The following is a 21,120-nucleotide window of genomic DNA, read 5'->3' as shown; positions in this document are numbered from 1 at the left end:
AGGTTCTTAGAATGATAGAATAATACAATTGGGAGACACCATATGGGCCATCTAGTCCAACCCCCTGCCATACAGGAAAAGCACAATAAAAGTATCTTCCTAATGTCTAGTTAGAATCTGTTTTCTTGCCATTTTAATCCATTGCACCGTGTCTTAGACTGCTCCGGCTTCCACACAACACATGGCATGAACTGGATTTTTAAAGAGTGTCAGCAAGACATGATGGGAGCTTTACAGGAGGGGAAGGGCCCCAAAGTTGATGCAGAGCCAGGAATGACAGAACCTCCAGAGAAGGAAATGAGTTATTTCTTAACTTTTTGAAGGGTAAAAAGGAGAGGAGAGTTGCACTGCTATCCCACTTCCCAGGGACTGTGGCATGATGGTGGAGATTGCCATCAGATATTGTACATGATGATCCCCAATAGCAGTCCTCGCAGCCATGGCACCAGCAAAGGTTCAGATCTTCCTATGAGAATAGAATATCCAGCTCTTTGCTAGTATTTTTTAAAATTTTTTAAACCTGCATTAACATTTTTTATCCTGGGTTAAACTTTTAAGCCTGGTGCATTGTTTGGATGCCCTGGACCCCAGGGGTCCCCAAACTTTTAAAACTGGGGGCCAGTTCATGATCCCTCAGACCATTGGAGGGCCGGACTATAGTTGGCCAGGTGGTCACCGAGCAATAATAATAATAATAATAATAATAATAATAATAATAATAATAATAATAATACAGCATATCTATCTTGTTTGCTGTGTCAGACTGTGTCATTGTGTCAATAATGTGGTGGAGGCTCCTTCTTTGGAGGCTTTTAAGCAGAGGCTGGATGGCCATCTGTCGGTGGTGCTTTGAATGAGATTTCCTGCTTCACAGCGGGGGGTTGGACTGGATGGCCCATGAGGTCTCTTCCAACTCTACTATTCTATGATTCTATGATTCTAATAATAATAATAATAATAATAATAATAATAATAATAATAATAATAATAATAAAAAATTAGCCCAACCCCTTTCTGCCTTTGTGGACCAAAGCACCCCTGACAGATGGCCTCCCAGCCTCAATGATAATAATAATAATAATAATAATAATAATAATAATAATAATAATAACAATAATAATAAAAAAGAGGGTTGGAAGAGAACCCTTGGGTCATTTAGCCCAACCCCTTCAGCCTTTATGCCATGGGGGCCGGATAAATGGCTTCAATGGGCCGCATGTGGCCCCCGGGCCGTAGTTGGGGACTCCTGGCCTGGACAATTGCAATTATCATCACACATTATATGGCCATGTAGATGGGCACGAGTCTTTAGAGCAGCAGAAAGCCAGCTTGCTCTCTCCTCAGTGTGACATCACTTCAAATATTTCGACAAGAACACACGTAGTGGTTTAAAAGGGGAGAAAATTCTGCCCATTAGATACTATGTTTTTACTTTTCAAATAAGACACAAGGAAATGTACATGACTTAATATGAAAAACGCTCACTAATACACTTTGTTTAATGGAAGAAATGCTTAAATCAATTGGCCTGGACCCAAAGCCCTATGCATTCCCATGCATGAAAAAAAAAAGAAAACACACACACTATTGTGGAACTTGTACAGAACAGAAATGCTGGCAGGACTCTGAGAAGCAATGAAAATGGAACTGACAGATTTTCGTATCCTTAGGCATGTCTGTACCTATTCCACCTGCTCATGTAAACAACAATAGTATTCGAACTGCAAAACTATTCAGCTCCCAGATATGCATCAAGAATCCTATATCATTTGCATGTTTTATGCATGCTGTTCCTCCAGAAGGTTTAATTTAGAGTGCCACAAACTGCTGGAAACTGTAGCTACTTTTGACCTATTACTTCTGGCTTTCCAAGAATTGCACATAAAGCCCCATAAAGGTGTCCATGCTGCAGACACAATATTATCATACCTACTACTTGAAAATACTGAGATTATTAAAAATGCCCAGTAACATTTTTCTTTAGTAAAGCTGCTTTTGAATGTATATATCCTCTAAAGCTGGTGATTTCATGAGGAACCCAATGCCCTTTCCCCTTGCAATTTTATTTATCCCACTTTTTGACCCTTTGATGTTCATTGATGTACTTTATGATGCTTTCCTTCTGTGGTTTTAATTGCTTTTAATTATATTGTTGTTATGCATTTTATTTTATATCTTTGGATATTGTTATATCTTTGGTATTGTTGGAATGTTTTAAGTTTATGTTAAATATGTTGTTGTTGTTCAGGCTTGTCCCTGTTGTGAGCCACCCCAAGTCCCTTCGGGGAGATGGGGCGGGATATAAAAATAAAGTTTATTATTTATTATTATTTATCTTGTACACTTGTTTTTCGAGCTTGGTCCCCATCTCCCTTCAGGGAGATGGAGATAGTTTATAAGAATAAAGTTGTTGTTGTTGGTATTATTTATTATTTGATTGTACGACACAGCAAACAAGATAGATATGCTGGATTTCGTATCACAAAATCACAAGTTGAACACTTCCCAAGTGTCTAGGACTGTGTGATGTATTTTTGGATGATGGTATGATCTATTTTCCAAGAGATTATAGGAGGAAATAGTCACACAAATCCAATGTAAAACGCATTTACTTGCCTAGTGAATGCTAAACTCAAAGAGAGGTTGAAAAGCTCTAAGGCCAGAATGAATGACAGGAGCCCAGAGTTGCTGTCGGTATGAGAAACCTGGAGGGAAAATTCATCACACATATATCTCTAGTATTTGCTCTTAGCTGCCTTGTGGCCTCACTTTGGGTTTTGAGGTGGGCCAAATTTTATTTTTAAAAAGGCTTGCTGATTGACTGTCTGACAGAATAATAAAATGTGTTATATCCTAAGATACTTCCTGAGACAGGCCTGCCTTCATATTTTATATACAGTTTATGATCTGCACAACCTACACTCAAAAGGAAAGGTGCAAAATTCATTTCGCTTGCAAGTTGTTTTGTATTTTATAATTGTGTGTGTGTGTGTGTGTGTACGTACACACCCATACATCCAAAACCAGTTCTTAATCTACGAGGGCTATCCAGAAAGTACATGACGTTTTGGAATTAAAAAAGAACAAAATATAGGATAAACCACTTACGATATGCAGTTGAAAGCCACACTGAAATAGTACATTTCAACATAGTTCTCATTCAGATTTAGGCACTTATCACAGTGAAGAATGACTTTGGAAGTTTCATAGCCTCAACACTTTCCCGGCGCTGAGACCAGCGTTATTGCAATGCTGAAACTCAGCCAGGCTGAACAATGAATGCAAAGGGAAGCAAGGAAAAACTCAGCTCTTGCTTCTTTAGCAAAGGGATCTGAAGAAGATAGACTTCCTGCCAGCCAATCCTGGTTGCTTGCAAAACCTGGGCCGATTGCAACCTAGCCGATCCTGCCTGCTTCTCCTTGGGAGCTGCTCTCCTCCAGTCCGCTTTCCGGAGCTTGCTTGCTTCCCTTTGCTTTGCATTCATTGTTCAGCCTGGCTGAGTTTCAGCGTTGCAATAACACTGGTCTCAGTGGCGGCAAAGTGTTGAGGCTATGAAACTTCCAAGTCTGGAACACTCTGCCACCTGAAGTCTGTGCCTAACGGGACTTATCAGCCTTTCGCAGGGAATGTAAGACACACCTGTTTCGGCAGGCTTTCGATTTCTCTTACTGCTATTTTTAAATTGTTTTAGATTTTAGCCTGTTCTTGTAAGCTGCCTTGAGCCCTAGGGGAGTGGTGGCATATAAGCCTGAATAATAAATAAATAAATAAATAAATAAATAAATAAATAAAAGTCCCTTCGTATAAAAATAAAGTTATGATGATTATTATTACCTCTTACATTAAATACTTAGAATAAATTGGTAATTCCAAGTATAAAATCATTCCATTGGAAGGGACAGCAAAGGTCATTCAATCCACCTCATTTGATTAAGGAATACATAAATAAAGCACACGTGGGAAATGGACACCCAACAAATCTAAACAGCAACAAAACCATAGAGTTCACCACCAAATGAAGCAGGCTGTTCTACTGTTGAACATCTCTCATCACCAAGAAGAGCAAATTTAATTTTATTTAATTGTTTAATGTTAATTTCCTGGTCTACAGAGCTGCAAAAAACAAACTGACACCATCCTCTACATGATACTCCTTCAAATAGTGAAAGATGCTTCCCATATCACTATGTAATCTTCTTTTCTTCAAGCTAGACAAATCCAGCTCCCTCAACCATTTCTTTAAGTACCAGGTTTCCCGACATTTTCTCATCTAGTTGGCTCTCTTTTGGACATGTTCCAACTTATCTATATTCACCTGGAACTGTGATGCCTAGATCTGGGTACCGGTAAAATCTGATCAAAGTAACACAGATTAGGACTATTTATTCCCTTTGTCTGATCAATGTGTGTCTGTTGGTGCTTTTTTTCTGTCTTAGTTTATTGATTTGTATCTAGCACATGGTCTTCTAAGAACACTACTTCATTTCTACATGTATTGCTATTTTCTCTCCTATTTTAGTGTCATCTGCAATGTGATAAGCAAGGCCATTCATCCATCATTCAAGTAATTAATAAAGGGGAATAAGTACATTAGCCACAGGACAGAACTCTGCGGCTTTCCAGAAGTTAGTTTTCTCCAGAAATGATTGATCGATACTCTTTGTGTTTGATCCATGAACCAATTGCAAGCCTAGCCTATATATTTAGTTAAAAAAAATCAACCTCCCAAATTGGGTCAACCTTTCTACTGATCAATGTGAGTACTGTTCCTTAATTCATATAAAAAATGAATGATCCCTGTCTCTGAATATAGTGGCACAAAGTGAGAATTTAGTCTGTCTTGAGATAATCCAAAAGAGGCACTGACCACATCAACTCTCCCAACTGTGGCACTGCTTCTGTCTTGTGATGGTGATCAATGTGCTTTCTCTAATCGATGAAATAAATAACTCATATCAAAATCCATACTTTTGGTCCCCAAACCTACCCTCAACTTGTACATGAGGTTGATATATATACAGTATCTCAATATCTATCTATCTATCTATCTATCTATCTATCTATCTATCTATAGATAATGATATTATGCTATAATATATACGGTACCGCATAATAGCACTGTCTAGTCTACTTTTTTTTCAAGAGCCAGCATAGTGCAATAGTTTGAGCAGTAGACTATAACTCTGGAGACCAGATATTAAACCCCTACTTTGCCATGAAAGCATATTGGTCTAGTCATATTCTCTTAGTCTAAGAGGACAGTTAAGGCAAACCCATTCTGAACAACAAATCTTACCAAGAAAGAATCTGCAATAGATTTACATTAGGCTCATAATAAAGTGGAAATATAATAATAATGAGCAGTACACCTTTGCTGATATTGGTAAAGGTGCTCGGGGATCGCCAGGAGCCTTCCAGAGTTCCAAGGCCACTGCTGTTGTGACAAATGATGCTAAAGGTAATGATAATCATTCAGTAAGGCCAAAAAGCATTTAGCCCAACTGGATGGCCAAGATTTTGCTCCAGCTGCTGATGTAGTTAAGGAGCAGAGTGGTATAAACACCTCAGCATAATCCAGGACTGGTCCAAATTAGCAGTGCACCTAGATTTAGGTGCCCATGTAGATTCAGTTCTGGAATCTCGAACTAATTTAGAGTGCCAGGCATTTCTTTACTATCACTTTTCCTATTCTGGGCTGAAGTCCTCTGATTGCATAATTTCTTCTATTTCCAATAAAATAGTTTGCCTTTTAGATGATGTTTGCCTTTTAGATAAAGACTCGGGGAAAGCAGGTGTTAAGGGAGTCTGCCATCTTTTTAATCCCCTTTGAGCATTTCACTATCTTGCTCATGTAAGTCCTTGTTCATCATTGAGTTATTGGTCTAATGTGTCCGAAAGACCTGGGACAAAAAATTTGATTTACCCCATAGCTTCATCATCCAGAACATGCTCATGAAATCCGAAATTAGCTTAGAATTGATAGACTGGCCAATTGATCAATAGTTAGAAAGGTTTATATTTTAAAATGCTCCTTTGGAAATGAAATCTCACACTCTCACCATTTCTATACTCAAGTCTCAACAATGAAATTTGATATAATGGTAAGGGAAGAAAGTAAAATACATGCAGTCCTTGAGCTATGAACACCCAACTTACAAATAACTACCATACCTCCACACCTCACAACCTCTGAGAATGACTGCCATAGATGTGGGTGAAACGTCAGGAGAGAATACTTCTGGAACATGGCCAAACAGCCCGAAAGACATACAACAACCCTTACAAATAACCGATAGTTAAGAATGGGGGTGAGTGAAATCTACCCCTCAAAAGAGAAATTCACTCTTGAAAGAGTTACCCTGGAAAAAAGGTGTTTCCACTGAAGTTTTATTGTCAATCATTGTTTCCACAATAAGCTACATTTTTCAAAATCTTATCACAGGGACAGAAAGTGAGTTGAAATCTTCTGAATAAGTTTCACACACAGCAAAATGAACACGACAGGGGTGTTAACCCTTCCCTATGCTATCCATAGAGCTCTCTCTCTCTCTCTCTCTCTCTCTCTCTCTCTCTCTCTCTCTCTCTCTCTCTCTCTCTATATATATATATATATATATATATATATATATATATATATATGGCTGAAGTTACACTTAAAATGTTCCTGTTCCAACTTACATACAAATTAAACGTCAGAACAAACCTGCAGAAACCCATTTTGCTCATAACTTGGGAACTGATTGCATACAGCTTTGGAAAAATGTACTTTATTCAATGGGCAAGATGCACACAAAATGTATTTAAATTAAGAAAAATGCAAAGAAAATTAGAATGAGTATAAACCCAAATGACACACATTAATTAATACTAATAACATAGAGGATATATGTATTCTTTTGTAATCAGTCTCATGGGCAACAAATTAGACACAAAATGTGGTTAATGTGATATTATTTGCTATCTCTCAATACCTCTAACTTTTAAAGAGATGGAATACAACAGAGGAAGCAAATAAAGCAAACAAAATGCTAACAAATGTCTTACATAGTAAAATCCACTGTTAAGAATTCAGAAAGGCAGACGAATTTTAAATGTTTATTGAAAGAGTCTCTAAGTATTACTTTCTGGACTAAACGTTCATAATGTAAGACACAAATTCAGATTGTTCTGTTTTACAGACGTCTTTAGAATCTAAGGCCTTGTGTTGAGCAGATCATAATGCAATCCTTGTTTTGTGGCTTGCTTGGGACTACAAAATAAGAGACTGTCAAAAATCTAGTAGTTTATAATATATGATTTGGAAATAAGGTGTGTTGTTAGGGGGAATTCACCTGACTGAATTCAATACAATGCTTCATGAACTCTAGGACAAGAGCAGGATGCTAATGGAGACAGGAGGGAAATCTGATATTTCTGAATTCTATTACAACTAGCATAAACAACACCTCCCAGAGTGGTGTGAAGAATCAGGAAAACATATTCATCATTTTTATTTTCAATAATTTATAAGTATGCTCAGTCCTGTTTCCTCATCAACCAGTTTTGTTTTTAAAAAACTGCACCAATATTTGCATTATTTTTGACATATCCCCCACAAAAAATATGCATAATGCATGCATTTTAACCTAAAATATGCATTGCGATATATTCTCAACTCCCCGAATGATATACAGACTCGAATTCCACTATTTACTGGCTTTTGTATTTGTGGCTATTCCAACACAGTTCTTGTCTCAGAGAATTCATCGATAAACACACATAATTGCCAAGACTTGGTGCTATAGAATTCTAGAAGTTGTATTTGTAAAAGTTGTAAAGGTTCTTTAGCATTCTCCGCCAAAAAGTGCTGGTACCTCACCAAACTGCAAATCCTAAGATTCAATATCACTGAATCATAGAAATTAAAGTGGTGTCAAACTGCATTAATTCTACACTGGAAATGCACCCTGAGCCCTCCATTGTGTGTTCTAGTGTGTATGCATACACACATAGACACACACACACACCACATAAGTAGTAAAATCAAGGTTTAACAATCATGTAAAGGAGCCAGTGTACCTCAACATAACTTCTCTTTAGGAGTTTCATACAAAAGCTATTAAAATTTACTGGATTGCTTCCTCTAGTAACAGTGAGGTTTTGACTTGGTCTTTCCTTCTGTGTCACTCTCAATTTTCTCAGTAGCATTAGTAAACAGACTTTTTTGCTTTTTATCTCTGTACTTTGTCAAGTCTTTCTGTGCAGCACTGGGAAATGACTCAGATACTTCTGCACTACAGATTGAATAATGTTGACAGTCACCTACCTACGCATTAACTTTAAACGCAGTCAACAAAGTAGCATATGAGAAGCAGTGTCCCTCAAATATCATGTAACCCATGGAAAGTTGACTTCAGAAGCACCTACCTGTATGGGGCTCAACCGAGAAATAAGGTTGCCCTTCCAAGATGCTGTAGACCAGCTTGGCACTGTTTCCATAAACTGGGTCATCAGCATCTGTGGCTGTTACTTTAGTCACGTATGTTCCTAATGAAAAAAGAAAACAAAATTTGTTATAAGTTTCAGCTTTCAAGATCCATGTTTGCAATTGTTAAGGGAAAGCCTAATTCATGCTCCGTACTTTAAAATCTTAAATAACTATGGATATGGAAAATAAAGGGAAGAGGGTATCACAAAATTAAAGACAGAGCGAGGAAGCCCTTTCCTCAATCAACAAAAGACCCCTCAAACGCTCAGGCTGGATCTGCACTGCCATATAATTTATTTATTTATTAATTATTTATTTATTACAATATTTATATCCCGCCCTTCTCACCCAACAGGGGACTCAGGGCGGCTTACAATAAAATGCATATATAAAAATTATACAGTGCAATATAAATCAGTTAGAAAATTATTATTAACTTACATATAATGCAGTTTCAGAATGCAGATTAAGTGCATTGAACTGAATTATATTAGAATCCACTGTTATATAATCCAGTTAATGCAGTTAATCGGCATTCTGAAACTGCTTTATATGGCAGTGTAGATCTAATCTCAGAATTGTGTCTCTCAAACATTTGAAGACCAAAATCTAAGGATAAGAAGAACCATCCTGATAGAATGGTTCTCACCAATATATAAATATCTAAAAAGAAAGAGCAGACTTTATGTTGCTTTCATTGACTTAAAAGCAGCCTTTGACAGCATCAACAGAGAGCTCCTATGGCAAAAATTAACAGTACATGGAATAGACCGTAGATTACTACCCATGGTCAAAAGTTTATACTTCAATAACCATATCCAGGTTAGAAAGGGAATCAGTGGTGCCTTGACAAAGAAAATAGATTCTTGCAAAGGTGTAAGACAAGGATGTTTATTGGCCCCTTTACTTTTCAGCCCCAAGGTCCATGTAAAATAGGTAACACACACATAAATACCCTTCTATACGCGAATGACATGGTTTTGATGTCAAATAGGTTCTCTCCATTCCCAGCACTACCATTAAATAGCACCTGTCTGAATCTGTCTCATTTGATAGGCCCCAAATACATTGCCATATAATGCAGTTTCATAATGCAGTTTAACTGCATTAAATCTCTATATATAGAAGAGTGATGGCATCACAGCGACCGACAATACAACAAAACTACAGGCCCCCCAACCTCGAAATTTGACAACACAACCCATCATCCACGCCTCTAGGTTGATACAACAAAAAGAAAAGAAAAATAAAGTCCTAATTAGAGGGAGAGGAATAATTGATTTTATCCAATTGCTGCCAGTTAGAAGGCTAAGCTCCTCCAACTTGGTCTCCTAGCAACCCAATAAAAAATAATTAAAAACACTAAAAATAATTAAAAACACTAAAAGATTAATACAATAAAATACTATAATAACAGAAAATAACTAAAAATAATACAAGAAAATAATAAAATATAAGAAATAAAAAGATAACTTACAATAAAATTAATTAAAAAATACAAATAACGTCAAATAAAAATTACACAACAATTTTTAACCAATACCACCACCACTTTGCCACAGCAACGCGTGGCCGGGCACAGCTAGTTCATTATATGGCAGTGTAGACTCATATAATGCAGTTAAACTGCATTACAAAACTGCATTTTATGGCATTGTAGATGGAGTCATATAAAATGGTGAATTCTCAGGAGCATTTCAGAGGAATATCAAACTTTGGGCACATCCGTAATGAAAGGAACTATCCTTGTACATTATTGAGACTATAGTCATCATCATTGTCATCCTAATCACCACCAGCTACAGCCGGTTTGACATTTTAATGAACACAAGTTCAATTTCAAATTCAGCAAAAGACAAACAATGGAAAGCATTTGTCTTCCTTTGAATATTCTCTCAAACCCTAGTCCTAGAACATCTGAGAAGCTACATGTCACCCATTCTTGTGATGGGTGATCTTCAACTGTATAAGAATGTACTATGTGTTTCCGCACATGCTCAGACAGTCACCACCATAGGCCATTCTGAAACTGAAGTCCTAGTTATCAATCCAATCAGGTTCCACTGATGGTTTTTGTATATATAGTCATACAAAACAGATTTATTTTTAAACCTTCCTAGACTTTTTGAGGCTGTTGTTCCAATTTGCTTCTGGTCTGAATTTAAAGTGCGGGTGAAGACATCTAATTCTCTGTGTTTAAGGGAGCACCAACCTCGATATATGCCTGCCTGAAGCTGTGGTCTTTGGAATAATCCTTATTTGGTCCCTTCCACACAGCTGTATAAATCCCATGTTGAACTGGATTATCTGGCAATGTGACCTCAGATAATCCAGTTGAAAACAGATATTGTGGATTATCTGCCTTGATATTCTGGGTCATATGGTGGTGTAGAAGGGCCCTAAGTGTCCCAACAGTGGGGACAATATGAAATAGGAAGACCAAATAATGTTTTTAGCATCCTAACTGTGGAATAAATTTCCATTAGGGATCAGACTACTAATCACATTGTTTTTTTTCCCTAGTGCATGCTAAAGTAGAGCTATTTAATAAAGCCTTTGGTAACTGCTTTACATTGAAATGTGTGAGAGGGTTGTTAAAAACGGTTGTAACGTTTAAAATTGTGTTGACTCATGTTTCATTTCTTATGTTTTTATGTATGCCACCCTGAAAACCCATGAAGAAGATTTGGAGATAAACATTTTAACAATCAAATCTATATATATAAAAGAGTAATGAAATTTCGGCCTAGGACAAAACAACAAAACTACATATCCCAGAAACACTAAACTTGGCAACACAACCCCTCATCCATGCCTCTATGTTCATACAACAAAAAGAAAAGAAAAATAAAGTCCTAATTACAGGAAGATGAATAATTGTTTTTTATTCAATTGCTGCCACACAGCCCAGGGGACAGGCAGAGTTAGGCCTCACTTAGGCCTCTTCCACACTGCCTATAAAATACAGATTATCTGATTTTAACTGGATTATATGGCAGTGTAGACTCAAGGCCCTTCCACACAGCTATAGAACCCATTTATAATCTTATATTATTTTCTTTGAACTGGATTATCTTGACTCCACACTGCCATATAATCCACTTCAGTGTGCATTTTATCCAGCTGTGTAGAAGGGGTCTCATACTTTGCCACAGCAACACGTGGCCGGGCACAGCTAGTATTTTAATAAATGTTTCATTTTTCAGTGCCTCCACTTTGACTCCAGTTTAGTTGGTATGTGTGGACTGAAGTTCCTATTACAGGGAATGCTGACAACGCAGCAGGCCATTATGACTTGCTTTATCACAATATTTCAAGGTAGCTCACAAGCCAAAGCACAAAATACAATAAACATTAAAGTACAAAATGATCAAAGAAATGAACCTACATTAAAACATTAAAAGCAGAGAGCATGAAAAACTGAAACTTGAAATTGCAGAAGATAAAGGATTTATCACCTACTAAGAACAGCTCTACATATAATAAAACCAACCAAAAAAAGAGAAAAGAAGGCCTATCTGTGCAACAAATCCAATTTTACACATTACCCAATTCTAAGATGAGTAGACATTATATGCACTGGATTGGAGACCATCCCACAGCAGTCTATGCATAATAAAATAAATATAATTTGCTTTGCAAGTGTGTATTTCAAAGGCAGCTAACAAAACACATTAAGAATAAAATAAAATACATAAAATATACAAATAGAGCTAACAAAGACTCATTAGTACCATCATTTTCTTTCCCTCTTCCTCTCTCTCATATCACTTCAATGCTCTGGCTTTCAAAATCAGCATGGTGTAATGCTTAGCTTTGATCTGGGACTCTGGGAGACCATGGTTCAAATCTCTGTTCAGCCATGGAAACCCACTTGGGAAAGCCACACTCTTCCTAGCTTAGATGAAGGCAATGGCAAATCCTGGACAACTTTTGTCAAGCTATGATAGGTTCATCTTAGGGATACCATAAGTCAGGAAAGGCTTGAAGGCACAAAGCAACAACATCAATAAGCAATCACAAACGAACTTTAATAGTTAAAAAACAATAACACTGATTGAACAGAGCTACTACAGTTGTAAATATGGGCAAGAGTCAGGGTTTCAACTGTCATCATCATGAGCTGAGATTGTCTTCTAGATGTAGGTTCATCTGCCAGTGCCAAATGGGTCAATGCAGGAGTGAATGGAACCAATAGTGTTCACATGTAACACAGTGTCCATTTACAGTACCTTAACGCAGTTTTAAGGAGCCCGGGTGGCGAAGTGTGTTAAAGCACTGAGCTGCTGAACTTGCAGACCGAAAGGTCCCAGGTTCAAACCCCGGGAGTTGGCAGAAGCTGTTAGCTCCAGCTTCTGCCAACCTAGCAGTTTGAAAACATGCCAATGTGAGTAGATCAATAGGTACCACTCCGGCAGGAAAGTAACGGCGCTCCATGCAGTCATGCCGGCCACATTACCTTGGAGGTGTCTACGGACAACGCCGGCTCTTCGGCTTAGAAATGGAGATGAGCACCAACCCCCAGAGTCAGATATGACTGGACTTAATGTCAGGGGAAACCTTTACCTTTACCTATGTGAATTTAACACAGGAGACTTCCTGTGTTCTAATAAGGTAAGCTGGAGAAAACACGGGGGAGGGGGGAGGAGCCAAGCAAACCCTTCCCCATGGGATGTAGGTCATGGGGTGATATTTTCCTCTGCTGCCCACCAGATTTGTCCCGCTGCCCCAAAGATGTCCCCACTTTCCCCCAGTTTGACGGGAAAAATGTGATGAGGTCCTTAGCCACAACAAAAAAAAATCTTGGAGCCACAACTTGGGATACTTCATTTAAAGTTGTAAACATGTTTCCTGTTTCAAGTAGAGTTTACAAAAGTCTCTTGCAATGATACTTGAAACCAGGTCTGTTTCTTTGTATTTAGTACAAACCCTGGGACATGACATTTTCAATCAGGGAAACATTTTCACATTTGGTAGGCTCAGAGTCGGCCCTAGGTAGGTATTTTTCAAGTGTAGGCGAACAGAATTTTGGCACCCCCCCCCCCCAAAAAAAACCAATCACTGAAAAATAAAAGCATTGGATAAGCGAAAATGTTGGATAATAAGGAGGGACTAAGGAAAAGCCTATTAAACATCAAATTACATTAAGATTTTACAAATTAAGCACGGAAACATCATGTTTTACAACAAATCAAAAGAAAAAGCAGTCTCGACTGCGCCCCTGTATGTTTTGTGCCTGAAGCGACCGCTTAATTCGCCTCATTGTTGGACCAGCTGGGTAAACTATGGATTCAAGTATACAGCAGAATAGCTGCTGCAATTCCAGATTACTTAACTTAAAATATTATGGTACAATGCTATGTGATCATGAGAGTTGTACTTTGATGAGGCATTATTTGTCAGAGAAGGCTAAATAACTATTTAAATTACAACTTACATAATTTCAAGCATTAAGCCATGGTAGTCAAAGTGGTGTCAAACTGCATTCAGATGTATAAATGAAAGCTACATGTTATTATTTAAATGACAAGCTCTGAGCAACTCTTGCTGATTTTTTTATGTATCATGCTTTACAGCACCACTGAGACTCAGCCACATGACACCCTTGCACCCTTTCCCCGTGGTAGAACAGAGGTCTTCATCCTCTGTCATCACCAGGGATCATCTCCTGTCTCCACTTATACTTCCAAAAGATCAGAGCTTGAGATGCTTCTGATATGGCAAATTTCTTCCTCGCAAGTCCCTTGGCTCTCCTTCTATTCCGCCCCCCCCCCCCCCCGTCTCTCTTGTAGCGTGTTCTATTTGTTGACAAACTAGATTAAAACCCCGCAAAAACTATAGTTATGTGTACTTGGGTAGTGTTTTCCTGTTTCTTTGGTTTTGTTTTTTATGTGCAAGTCAGGGTTTTGAAACCTTACATTATTCAGAAAGAAAAATGAACAGAGCACTGTCAAGAAAGGAGACAAAGCGCTGATGGTGGTGTACGACTGAAATGTGTGTATCAAGGGGGGGAAATTTTTATTGTTTTGAGGGGCTGTGCTCTGAGCCTCTGAAATTTATTTGCATTCATATTCAACAGAGAGACTATTTTATTGAAAGATTGTAACAGCTGGGAAATAAAATCAAATAAAAAGTGAGGCCAAATGGTAGCCTAGAGTATGCTTTCTTATCCAAAGGACTTTATACATTTCCCCTCTACATCACACATCAATTGAAATGTTCATTTGATTTAGGACATCTGCATAATCTGTATGCATGTTTATATAGGACTAGTTGTGCCCGGCCACACGTTGCTGTGGCGTTGTCTGGTGGTGTTGGTGAGAAATTGTTGAGATAGTGGTGGTATTGAATGTCTGTTGTGTGGTTGTCTTTATGTTTAGTATGCATTTGGTTGTTTGTGTACTGTGAAAGTGGCGAGGATAGAGGAGGTCTATGTCCCTGTGTAGTATTGTATAGTAATTATACGTTGTCCATATGTTGTGAATGCTTGGATTGTGATGTTTGGTGCTTAATTTGTATAATCATTACGTAATTTGATGTTTAATAGGCTTTTTCTGAATCCCTTCTTATTATCCAACATATTCACTTATCCAACGTTCTGCTGGCCTGTTTATGTTGGATAAGTAAGACTCTACTGTATATTTATAATCTTATATTATCTGTTTAGAACTGGATTATATGAGGCCCCTTCTACACAACTGTATAAAATGCACAGTGAAGTAAATTATCTGGCAGTGTGGACTCAAGATAATTCAGTTCAAAGCAGATAATATAAGATTATAAATGGGTAATATAGCTGTGTGGAAGGGCCTTGAGTCTAGATTGCCATATAATCCAGTTAAAATCAGATAATCTGTGGAAAAGGCCTAAGTGAGGCCTAACTGTGCCTGTCCCCTGGGCTGAGTAGGTTGCTAGGAGACCAAGTGGGCAGAGCTTAGCCCTCTAACTGGCAGCAATTGGATAAAAACAATTATTCCTCTCCGTCTAATTAGAACTTTATTTTTCTTTTGTTTTTGTTGTATCAACCTAGAGCCGTGGATGATGGGTTGTGTTGTCAAATTTTGAGGTTGGGGGGCCTGTAGTTTTGTTGTTTTGTCCGGTGCCCTGATTCCATCAATCTTTTATATATATAGATAGTTTGAATGTAATTAAGTTATCAACAACAAAGAGTTTGCGACATCTTTTTAAAGAGTCATGGGTAGAATGGCATACAGAAGTCATCTATAACTGCAGAATTAACATGTTCTGAGATTTTTTCCAATGTGTAATAATTTGAAATTAGTCCCTCTCTCCAGTGTCTAACTGCTTCCTATTAATATTTAAGCTCAACTAAGAATAATGCCATCCCTGTTGTGGTGAAATTGTTCTAGTTACTTTTACCATTATTGAGCAGTGGGTGCACATAATGACGAAAGAGGTCAAAATGTTAGAAAGTTCTTTCCCTTGTGATCTCTTGCATGAATTGGAGCAATAATGACGTAGTTACAAGGTAGCTTTATACTATATGTAAGCAATTTATTGCATTCTGATTTTTTAAAAATGTAACTAAACTCTGTTAGTTACTTTTGAGGAACAAAAAATAGTAATTATTTTATTGTAGGAACTAACAACTATGGACACACAGTGTTTGAACTGCATATATTAGGTGGAAAAAACTTTCCAAGCTCCATATAGAATGACTGAGTGTGGCCAATGGAGATTTGTTCCATTAAGTTCATAACCTAACAAGCACATCCCACAATTAAAACGAGTTAATAACCAGTGTTAAGTGTATATTTGGTGCAGAAACATTGTTCTCACAATTACTTCTCAATATTAGAAAACTGTTTAATTTTTAAAGTCAAATCGCAGACTTATTCTGTGTAAATTGTACATGGAGGTTTGATGCAGAAAACAGAATAGTCTGTGCAAGAAACAGCATTTTCTGTGCAGAAAATATCTATACACACACACACACACACACACACACATATATATATATATATATATATATCACAATAAATAGTTGCTTTCTGCACTAAATATATGTGATTCGGTAATCTTGGCTCTGTACAAACAATGTGCAAATTTTGCATAGAATTAGTCCTCACTTACTGAATTTTCTGCACAGGAAAATAGCACTGTCTCTACAGAAAAAGTGAAAAGAAATATTGTTTTTTTTTCTGCACAAACAAAAACTCCTGTGTGAATATGATCCAAACTGCAAACATTATTTTCAGTGCAGAATTTTTTTGTCAAAAATTTTTGAAACTTGAAAATGTATTTTTCCAACAATTTTAATGATTTCTGAATATGATTTTCATTCCTAATCTTTAGATATATGCAAACACATTTTTTACATCGAATGTCTCTAGTGATGTTTACAGTCAATGCCTGCAATTGTAATATACCATACTGTATATTTTATATTTGTAAAGGGCATCCATGGCCTTAGGATGAGATCCTAAGCATAACTATCTGAGTTTAACTTTTGGATATCAAGGTTTGAGCCATGAAATCTTGGGAGAATCTTGGGAGTAGGATCAATGGCATATACTAGCTCCTAATGAATGAAATATTTTATGTGTGTAACTCACTTGAGTCTAGGGCAAAACAAAATGCAGTTTATATATGGCAGGAGTGGATAAAAGGCCAAATGTATACAGATCAATGACAAATATAAATTTGAGAACTCAGTTTCTGTTTATTATTGAAAAGAAGCAATCAAAACCCACCCAATTCTTCGTGTTCAGAAAGGGAAAAGAACTCAAGGACTTTGTAGATGTATATAGTAAATGTAAGCTTATAAATATTGGACTTTTATGAAAAATTACAAATGTCTGCTGTAATGCTACAGTTAGAACTATTTTAGAACTATTTTATAGATAGTCATTTTGGTGTGACCCTTCTACCCAGGAACTTGAGTCTGTAACTGTCAAAGGCTTAGATTTCTTCTAATTCCCAGAAACTGCCAGTTGTGCTACAATGTAAAAATGTGTGGTCTGCAGCAAGTGTGGTGATGGAGTTGCCTAGCACTTCTTTGCCATGATTTCCTTTGTGTTCAGAAATCTTGAGGCTGAACTCTTGCTTTTTCTACACTTCAATGAATGCCAAAAACATATCACTGAGCTTTTTTACTGAACCTAAAGATAATGGTGCAGTCCATCCACCCTTGCTCTGGGTCATATGCACTTTTTTTTTGTCAAGCAGGAACATTCACCAACTGGCCTTCTTCTATAATTTCATAGGCAGCATGATTGTTGTTACCATGGTAACTATATTACTTGCAATATCATCACAGTAATCTCATAAAAAGTTGGATAACTTGTTGACATGTAAATTACTATTACCTTGAAGTTGAAAAAAAAACATCCACTTCAAATCTTTCTTTTATGTCACTAAGAATACAGAATGTTTAATTCATGAAAGAGTTTATCCCTGTTGATTGGAAAGTAAGCTTGTCTGTGTCAATTTGTCATGAAGACAGGAAGTCCATATTAAAAGGCAACAGAAACAAATGATGGGGCAAAAGGGAAAGAACTGATGTCTGGGCAAATAAGCTTCAGAGCTTTATGGGATATTTAAATAGCAAATTAGTCAATATATTGGTGGGTCCTGGCATAATGCATCAGCAGATGCATTATGGTAACTGCTAAGACCAAGGTTATTCCTATCAAAATGATACATGCTTCTTGTCTTTTGGTTCTGTACAGTCATACCTGTGAATGGGTGCATCTACATTGGAGAATTAATGCTGTTTCCCACCACTTTAACTTCCAGGGCTCAATACTATGGAATCATAGGATATCCCATGGTTGGTTTCTTTAGGGTTGCCATAAATTTGAGATGATTAGATGGTACAAAAGAAAGATGAAATGAACATTAATGGCTATGTGGAAAATGTATTTTATCAGTTGAAGGATATCACAGAATAATAGCATCACTAAATTGGATGAGACAACAAGAGCCATTCAAGCTAAGCCATCTATATATATAAATGAGTAATGGCATCACGGCGACCCACAAAACAACAAAACTACAGACCCCCCAACCTCGAAATTTGACAACACAACCCATCATCCACGCCTCTAGGTTGATACAACAAAAAGAAAAGAAAAATAAAGTCCTAATTAGAGGGAGAGCAATAATTGTTTTTATCCAATTGCTGCCAGTTTAGAGGGCTAATCTCTGCCCACTTGGTCTCCTAGCAACCAACTCAGCCAAGGGACAGCCAGGGTTCAGTTAGGGGACAGGCAGATTTAGGCCTCTTCCACAGATTATCTAATTTGCACTGGATTATATGGCAGTGTAGACTCAAGGCCCTTCCACACAGTTATATAACCCATTTATAATCTTATATTATACAACAAATTTGACAGAAAAAGTAGTTCCATGCGCTGTAATGTTATGTAGTAATTACTGTATTACAAATTTACCACCAAAATATCACAATGAATTTAAAACATTGACTACAAAAACATTTACTACTAAAAGGCAGAGTGCATTGGATAATCCAGAACACTGGATAAGTGAATGTTGGATAAGTGAGATTTTACTGTAATATATACCACCATACTTTGCCACAGCAACGCGTGGCCGGGCACAGCTAGTATTCATATAAGAACACACATGGAATTAGTCTGGCATGGGGACTTGTCTTGGAGGACCCACTTTAGGAGCCCAGATGTACCACTAAAATGCAACTGGATGTGCCTAGAAGTCCACATCTGATTTTGCAGTTTTGTGGTCAGAATTATGTAACTTCTGGCTAAGAAATAATGGCATGGAGGCATCAGGGAATCTCTGTGTATTCAGTAAACTGCAAAAAGGTCTTCGCAACCCAACAGACACATTTTTCCTATTTAATCCAAGATAGTGTGTCATATAGCAAATTCAAAATGACCTTGACAAATTGGAGAACTAAGCCAAAGCAAACAAAATGAATGTCAACAGGGATAAAGATAAAATATTACATCTTGCCACAAAATATGAAATATTTAAATATAGGATAAGTGACATCTATCTTGTAAACAGAAAATATGAGATGGATTTAGAGTTTGTAGTAAGTGGCACACATATGTGGGTCAACAGTATGATGTGGCAGTCAATAAAGGCAATGCAATTCTGAGTTGCATCAGTAGGACCATAGTATTCCAGTTGAGGGAGGTATTGCTGCCATTCTATTCTGCTTTGGTCAAACTTCACTTGGAATATTGTATGTAGTTCAGGGCACTACTGTTCAAAAAAGATATTGATAAGCTGGAATGGGTTCAGAGTGAGAAAATAAGATCATTAAAGGTCTAGAAACCAAACATTGTGAAGAACGATTTAGGCAGTTGACCATACATAGCTTGAAGAAGAGATGATTGGGGGTAAAATCGTTATATATCTGAAAAACTGGCATGTTGAAGATGGAATGGCACCATGGGTGAAAACTGTTGTAGACTGAATGATAACTAATTACAAGGTTCAGGATAAGAACAGAGAGAGACCATTGGATACAATCCATGAGGCTACAGCTTGAAACTCTGAATGAGTCGGTGAACAGAGTTGATAATAGTTTGGACATACTAGATAACATCTTGATTAAGATTCAATCTAAAATCAAGGTTGGGAAATCTAGTTCATGAAGCTGATCAATCAAAGATGACGCAGTCAGTTGCGAGGAAGGAATCTAATGAGATGGAGATAATGGAAGATGGAACTGATGACACACAAGATCAAAATCAAGTAGAAATTAATCAATTGGAACAACAGCAGAGTGATCTCTAAATTAAACTAAATCTTCAGATTGTTTAGACAATAATTACAAAATAAAAGAGTTAAAAGAGTTAAAATAACTAATCTAAATAAGAACAATTAAGATGAACATTTAATGACGAAGAGCTAGAGGAGAAGACAAGAATAATACAGAAAATATAAGAAGACGTGACTATTATGTTTTAAAATTAGATGAAAATGATATTACTTTTTCTACAGAGGATATATGGAATTCATAATATTTGTAATATTTTAAGTAATGTAAAGGTAATATAGATGAAGAATTACATGTGACCATAATTTTATACAATATTTTCCCTCCATCCCTTCAACCTCTCCCTCACTTCTCTGGCAACATACTAGATATTTGTAAAGAGTTATCTACTAACAATAACGTCATTACCCTCACCCTCCCTTTTTCCTTTTTACCTGACAGTTCAATTTTTCCCCCTTTATTTACTTAAAACATTTATATTCCGCCCTTCTCACCCGAAGGGGACTTAGGGTGGAGCACAACATATATATAGCAAACAATCAATGCCAGAACATAAAATAAACCATAAATATACAAAAAACACTAAAATCAGTTATCTTCACATTAAATCCATTATTTAAAACCATCACAAGTTTCTTAAATGAAAAAATCTGGTAATATTCAATAAATAGATTATATAAAATCTGTCATAGATATCATTATAGGTGTTACGCTGATAGATTCATTCATTCATGCATTCACTTATACCTCTTTAAAGTCAACTATATGATATCACATAACAGTTAATTAAATAAGTTAATTATATATTAGTGGGTTCAAGTAAGAGACACATTACGGCTGCCTGGTTTTCAAAAGTGTAATAAGTCACAATTCCCCACCTTTTTTTCTAAGTTCTTCTTTCAATGGCTGCCCTGCCCCA

At 36.9% G+C, this 21,120-nt stretch overlaps 1 protein-coding gene across 4 annotated transcripts in view; it reads right to left on the bottom strand.

Moving 5' to 3' along the window:
* The window catches only part of cdh8 (cadherin 8), a 342,332-nt gene that overhangs the window by 150,655 nt on the left and 170,557 nt on the right, over positions 1-21,120 (bottom strand). For all 4 annotated transcript variants that reach the window (XR_010000603.1, XR_506715.3, XM_062961879.1 and 1 more), the window contains exon 4: positions 8,407-8,526. Coding sequence is in view for 2 of the 4 variants with exons in the window: in XM_062961879.1 (XP_062817949.1) it covers positions 8,407-8,526 (120 nt within the window). In the remaining 2 variants the exon portion in view is untranslated. The remainder of the gene's footprint in view (positions 1-8,406; positions 8,527-21,120) is intronic.

The sequence above is a fragment of the Anolis carolinensis genome, unplaced genomic scaffold (assembly GCF_035594765.1).
Source record: "Anolis carolinensis isolate JA03-04 unplaced genomic scaffold, rAnoCar3.1.pri scaffold_9, whole genome shotgun sequence".
Taxonomy (NCBI): Eukaryota; Metazoa; Chordata; class Lepidosauria; order Squamata; family Dactyloidae; genus Anolis; species Anolis carolinensis.
This window is presented reverse-complemented; position numbering and strand designations above follow the sequence as displayed.